The sequence below is a fragment of the Priapulus caudatus genome, unplaced genomic scaffold, assembly GCF_000485595.1.
Source record: "Priapulus caudatus unplaced genomic scaffold, Priapulus_caudatus-5.0.1 Scaffold58, whole genome shotgun sequence".
NCBI lineage: Eukaryota > Metazoa > Priapulida > Priapulimorpha > Priapulimorphida > Priapulidae > Priapulus > Priapulus caudatus.
In genome coordinates this window covers 1,018,816-1,025,565 of record NW_014577119.1, presented here as the reverse complement: position 1 = coordinate 1,025,565, position 6,750 = coordinate 1,018,816, and the positions used below count along the sequence as shown (strand labels likewise).

Sequence of the window (6,750 nt, the reverse complement as noted above, 5' to 3'; positions counted from 1 at the left end):
CCTAGTGGTCTGAAACGAAGATTAGAGTGCTTCTCTAAGAATTAACAGAACGATGATGTGATAAAAAGAACACAAGCTGGTTCATCCCACACCTGTTTTCCCCTGTCACCACTGCACACCAGCATAGACAACAACACATTCCCGCTGACACGGGTTGATGTGATGCACTGCCATAGTTGGGGAAAGCATACTGAACCCTATTGTTAGAAACGTCATAAATATGTACAGTAGCTATGATTAGATTAGGACTATCAGTATCATATAAGTCTATACTGTCACAACTTTTGCACGACATTTCGCGTGCAAAGGTTGTAAAATTTTAAACTTATGATGTATTACGATGATTATATTATATCATGATTTATGACGTTTCTGACAGCGGAAACTGGGATCTACTACAGGAATCGAACGATGACCCAAATCTCAAGTCTATCAAAAGCTTTGTGCTGAGTTCGTGACACAATCTGTAATCGCTGATGCTTAAATCTTATTCGTGTCGTTTTTTAATCTAAATAGAAGCATTACGAGACACCATTTGTTAATGCATAACGTATTCGAAAATAATTAAATTGTTAGTAAATTATATAAGGGATTTAGCTTAGGTGATCGTAGATAATAGAAAATAATCATAATAACAGGAATTCAAATTTCGTTACACAAGTCATGCTAATATAATTAACTCATTACTTAATATAATTCCATCTACACTAATAACGCTCTCTGGTCTTTGTGCTCGTAACTAATTATAATCAATGTCAGATGAAGGGTGTTAATCTAACTTTATAGTCAGTTATTATATATAATGACCGGTTGCAGCAGAACTGTAACAATAGAGACATACATGCAGATCATCTTGACCTTGACACTTTATCTGTCTTTAACCCGAATAATTCCAAAACAATCTTTTTGTAATGTCGCTCTGCCCATATGTCTGCCGTATTCTCTCTATGTACAATTTGGTCTCATGTTACCTATCAATTTAACAATGTTGTTGTTCTTCTTCTTCTTCTTCCTCCTCGTCTTCTTCTTCTTCGTTTCTTCTTCTTCGTCTTCTTTTTTTTCCTCATCGGCTTATTTTTGTTGCTGTTGACGTTCTTTCCATCGTTTTTGTTACACTGTTAAATTTTGCTGTTGCTGTTACTCCTTTTATTACAGACAATAGACGACATGTTTTCGTGTATTCTCTCATAACCGCGTCGTGTATTTTAGAGCTACGGAGACTCCCTATAAACAAGTGCTGAACGCCCACAGAGACGTCTTCTTCCAAATATACGAAAGGAATTTGCCCAGGGTAAATACTCTGTTAATTGAGAGCCCAGTGCAATCATATAATGAGCCCAGTGCATAGTAGATGATTTCCATCTGGGAAACTACATTCCGATCAATATTATTTTATCGTGATGAGAATTTTTTAAAGTATTTGCATCACTAATTAATATGAATGTTTTCTAATACTTTATATATCATTGGCTTATATAGCATTTTTACTTGTATTTTTTTATATTATTATTATTATTATTATTATTACATATTATCATAGTTGTGTTTTCTGTGCGTTTAATTCACGTTTTCGTTTGTTTGTGTGTGTAGTGTTTTTTCGGCCTGTATCACCAATATTCGTGGAATGAACATGCTAATTACATTCTGTGCATCTTTAGTTTGAGGTGAGAGATTTCAAGGGACCTCATCACTTCCACATGAATAATGCTGACAAGGTGGCGCCACTTGTTGTCAGTTTCCTGGAGGGTAAACCGTTACCATCGGCTGAGGGCATTATAGAAGTTGTCCCCACCTGGAGGAAGGTGGATGAGAAGAAAAGCTCATCATTGTAGTAGGACGAGGAGTATCAACGGTAGATGTATAAAAAAATCTAAACGCCTGTGATTAATGTTTATGTGATTAATTGCTTCTAATAATTAATCGCACTAGCAGCATGCCATAGCATGGTGATTTAGGTCTATAGGTCACGTCACACCACAGCTGCGACGTAGAGTCAAATATAAAAGGTGCTGATGTTCTGTGTATTAATTGGCCCGCTAATTTTGGCATGAGCATGAACTGGAATTAGCGCGATGTTAATCTTCAATGTGATGTTACAGATGTTCCACTGTTCTTACATGTATTGCTTACCGCAATGTGCTTCCACTTGCTCCTCTCCTATTACTTCTGGCATTGCTGTGCTTAAAATGGTACGCGGCTATGTTAGATGTCACGATATGTAAACATCTAGTTATATAATACACTGTACGTAGAGAATTACCAGAAGGTAACTGTGCGCTAACATCTTCTGTAATAAGTACGGCTTTATTTGATTCGATATAACCACATACAAACATCATTAAAGCTGACGCGATCTGCCGTTAAATGTCACTGGTTATTATCAAGAGCCCATTAACCCCTCTTAATATAAGGGGTTAATGGGCTCTTGTTATTATACAATCTTGACCGGTAACACGCATAATTTCATACTCACTCACTCGTGTAAATGTTACGTGCTCTTGCGTACTGTCGTCTGTTTGTGAGGAGCGTATGTTGGGAACTCGTGTCTGTATCTTGTGTGTATCGTACGTTAGATTGATTGAATGTTGATAATCGTATTATTGGCGGAGATTTTACGCAATTTGGCTTGTTATAACTGATGCTGTTACCTATTATTAATTAAAATTTTGTGTTTTTAACTCTGTTTATCTATTGGAAATGCAACGAATATAATCGCTTGATGTTCTTTATCAATTTATGTTCATATCAGTCTGTCGGTCTGTTCATCTGTAATTAATTCTTGTCATCACGACGACGACGTTTTGTATAAATGGAAATAGCAATCCGGGGATCGCAAGGCTACTGCTGCCACCTAGTGTTCCATAAAGTAAGTAATATTTGAAACCTGTGATCGGAATCTATTGAGAATGGTGATTCTAGTGTGCAATTAATATCTTTCGCACCTTGAACGTGTGCAGCAAATCATCCGTAAACAAACTGCTGTTGTACTGGCGTGCGTATACTATTCACAACAACTCTAGGTTCCGGTTTCCGGTTGGTGCAAAATGTACAACGTGATACCGCATACTTGGGAACCCGCCTAATAGTAGAGACTACGTATCAAACATTTGTGCAGAATAAAAAAGCAGGGTTGGGGGTTATACCGTAAAACGTGTGTATACACTCACTAAACGTAGATTCGTGGTTACGCTGATACGTGATGTAATTTATCACGCGTACAGCCCATTAATAGGCTATTCGTAAGCAATTAATCGTAACAATTCACTATATCTCCACAAATACGGCCGCAACTCTCTATTCTTCTACAAACTGATCAAGTGGCGAAACCATTCACTTAAATATGACTCAATATTGTAGAAGAACTCCAAGGTAAAGTTTCACCGACAGAATACCACGATTTCACACGTAAACATGAACTCATAAGTAGGCCTACACACGCCAGCATGAGAAAATTAATCGTTCGTTATGTATCATATGTTAATAAGACTAATTGCTTTTCGTCGTAGATGAATCTCTTTTCGCGGCAACAGTTTATATTACAACGGTTATTTACATTACACCGAATATTTAGACGTACGTTATAGCAAATACCAGTTATCCCAATCCATACGTACTGCTGCGTCTGCACATGTTGCAAGGTTGCGTGTGTTTAATGCGTGAGAATGAGTATGATCACAGATTACTCCACATGGAAAGAACAACAGCACAACCTGCTCGTCACGAGATGAAAGTAGTCTGACCTCCTAGACAAATTGCAGTTAACCCACGATCGCGATGATAACTGATTAACACGCTCACGAGAGAACGGGGGAGATAGAGAAGGGAGGGAATGGGAATGACGCACACGAACGCACAATTATTCTACGCACATACGCACGCACAAACAGACACGCCAGGGATGTAGCGAATTCATTTTGCCTGAGTAGAGGGCAAAGCTACGCGCGGTTTGCTCTTGGCCATTGACCATGTATATATCTACATTTTTCTGGGAGCAACCACCCCTTAGCCCGCCCCCGCGCTAGCTACGCCCCATGAAGATGGGACAAATCACAGCAGCGGTCAGGTGGTTTATACGATATAATTACACACGATGAAAGGCAAAGAAGTCAAATAAAAGGTCACGTAAATACACGTCGCATCTCCCGCCAGGCACGACCCAGCCGTTATATTTACAGCAGCGTCACCACGCGACCTCTCCGCGTCTGTGATTGGTGGAGCGGGGGCGGCGGCGAACTTCCGGCCGAGCTGCCTCCCGATTGGCTCTCCTCGGCGATCGGCATTCCGATTGGCAGCTTCAGATTTGGCGTGCTGCCAAATTTCTCCAACAGTTTCGAGTGTATCCGGGTGGCGGCGTGCTGCAGTGACTGCGACTGGCAGCGCTTGATCGGCTGCCTACTCCGGCCTCCCTTCAGCAGACCTCTCTCTGACTGGTCCGAGTGGTCATCGGATGACTCACCCTGGTCGGAGCCCATCGTGTGTATATTGCATTCCTACGGTACGGACACAGAGGTATACACTACGGTACCCGAGATATATAATTAAACCCATAACATAATTAACAGAGTTATGTAATTATAATTATACTAGAAGTGTCACAATCTAGTATTTAGGGACTCTTTGTCTGACTCAGTAGCCTGACTACTGAGAACATCGTATATGTATCTTGCTTACCTGCGGTGTGCAAAGCTGGGAATGCCTGAGGGCATTGACATGCTAGAGCGTGTCTCTTTAACTTCATCAGACCGCGCAAGGAAGCACGCACACACACACACACACACACACACACACACACACACACACACACACACACACACACACACACACAACACAACAACACACACACAATAACACCAAGACACGCGCGCGCGTACACACACCACACGCGCGCGCACACACACATTCACGCGCGTGCACGCGCACACACACACAAACACACACGCACGCACACACAAACCGCGCATGCACACACACACGCGCGCGCGCACACAACACAACCACGCACACGCACACGCTCATACACACGACAGCGCGCGCGCACGCACGCACGCACGCACACACACGCCACGCACGCACGCACACACACCACACACACACACACACACACACACACACATACACTTGGTGTCACCTCTTACATTGTTGTCGAGCTTTTGCTGGCGGAAGCGCTGCAGCACTCGCTCTGCCCACAGCAGCAGCTTGTTGCCGTCAGCTGGCATCATGATACTCGACTTCTTCGTGAGCAGCAGCAGCACGCGGGATAAATCGTTGATCACCACCCTGCAGGCAGAGAGAGAGAACGGAGCCGACATTAGCGCTTACAATGTACTGATGTAACATATATCATCGGCGCCCTAGATGACACTAGGTTATATTACGTGTTACAGTCATACTTCCCACCCTGAGTGATTACGGAAAAATGTCGCATCAGCATCGAGAAACTTTCCGCGGAAATTTTGTGTGTGCGTGCGTACGTACGTGCGTGCGTGCATGCGTGCGTGCGTGCGTGCGTGCGTGCGTGTGTATGTGTCTTGGTATAGGCGTACGTGTTTATGACTGCTAATGTCGTTACTGCTGTTAACGTCTATATATAATCTACACGTACTTGTAAGTCTCGGCTCTCGGTTCCCGGTCGTCATCGACCTCCTGAAACCGCTTGATCGACATGTTCATCATGTCGTGGAATGTCTCCGCGTGAGGGCGCAACCGAGCCAGCCTGCGGAAGAATTCCAGTTTCTCTTCCCTGGTGGTCGCGTCTGCAATAATGTCAAGTTCGCTCGTCTGCTCTCACTCACAGCGGCTCCTTTTTACGTAGAATAGATCTCCTTGCGTTCTCACCAGTCCCATTTACTACTACTACTACTACTACTGCTACTCATACCACTACTAACTACTACTACTACTACTTACTACTACTGACTACACTAGCTACTACTACTATCTACCAGCTACTACATACTAGCTGACTACCACCACTCACCACCACTACTACCACACCTACTACTACTACTGACTACTAACTAGCTACTAACTACTACTACTACTACCTACTACTACTACTACTACCTACCACCCCAGCTACCACCACTACTACCACTACTACTATCTACTACTACTACTAGCTACTAGCTACTACTACTACTACTACTACTTACTACTACCACTCTACTACCCCTACTTACTATTACCACACCAACCACTACCAACCCCACTACTACCACTACTTAACTAGCTACTACTACTACTACTACTACTCAATTAACTAATAATAATAATAACTTAATAATAAATAATAATAATAATAATATATTTATATATATATATAATATATAATTATTACTATTATAATTATTATTATTCTAAAAGTGATCATGGCGATCATCACAGCCGTAATAGTATTTATCATCATCGCTATTTTCACCCGGACCATTACCATTACAATTTCCAGACAGCAACGATTTTTCTCGAGACCTCACGCGGGGCGAGGCTGTCTGCTGACTCCGCCCACAGAAGACACGATGGTTATTAAATCAAGCTGATAGAAATTCAGAATTCCACGCGGAAATGACAGCGGTCGTAGTACACAGCTATCCGCATAGCATGTCGCGTGCGTGGCCGAAACACAACAGCACACACTCACTTACCTAAGCTTAAAGCATCGTGTCCAAGTGAGATCTGAAAGCACACAATAGGCAAGTCTTTACTGTTGCGATAATATTTTTTCTTAGGGTTACAAGACGTCGAGACCCTTCG

At 42.3% G+C, this 6,750-nt stretch overlaps 1 protein-coding gene across 1 annotated transcript in view; it reads right to left on the bottom strand.

Annotated features, from left to right (window-relative positions):
- Nucleotides 1-2,285: 2,285 nt before the first annotated feature.
- The window catches only part of LOC106821075, a 5,749-nt gene continuing 1,284 nt past the window's right edge, over nt 2,286-6,750 (bottom strand). The window contains exons 2-5 of the mRNA XM_014825719.1: nt 6,642-6,672; nt 5,603-5,753; nt 5,136-5,277; nt 2,286-4,490 (exon numbers count right to left, since the gene is read on the bottom strand). Of these exons, the coding sequence (XP_014681205.1) occupies nt 4,170-4,490; nt 5,136-5,277; nt 5,603-5,753; nt 6,642-6,672 (645 nt within the window). The 3' untranslated portion in view covers nt 2,286-4,169. The remainder of the gene's footprint in view (nt 4,491-5,135; nt 5,278-5,602; nt 5,754-6,641; nt 6,673-6,750) is intronic.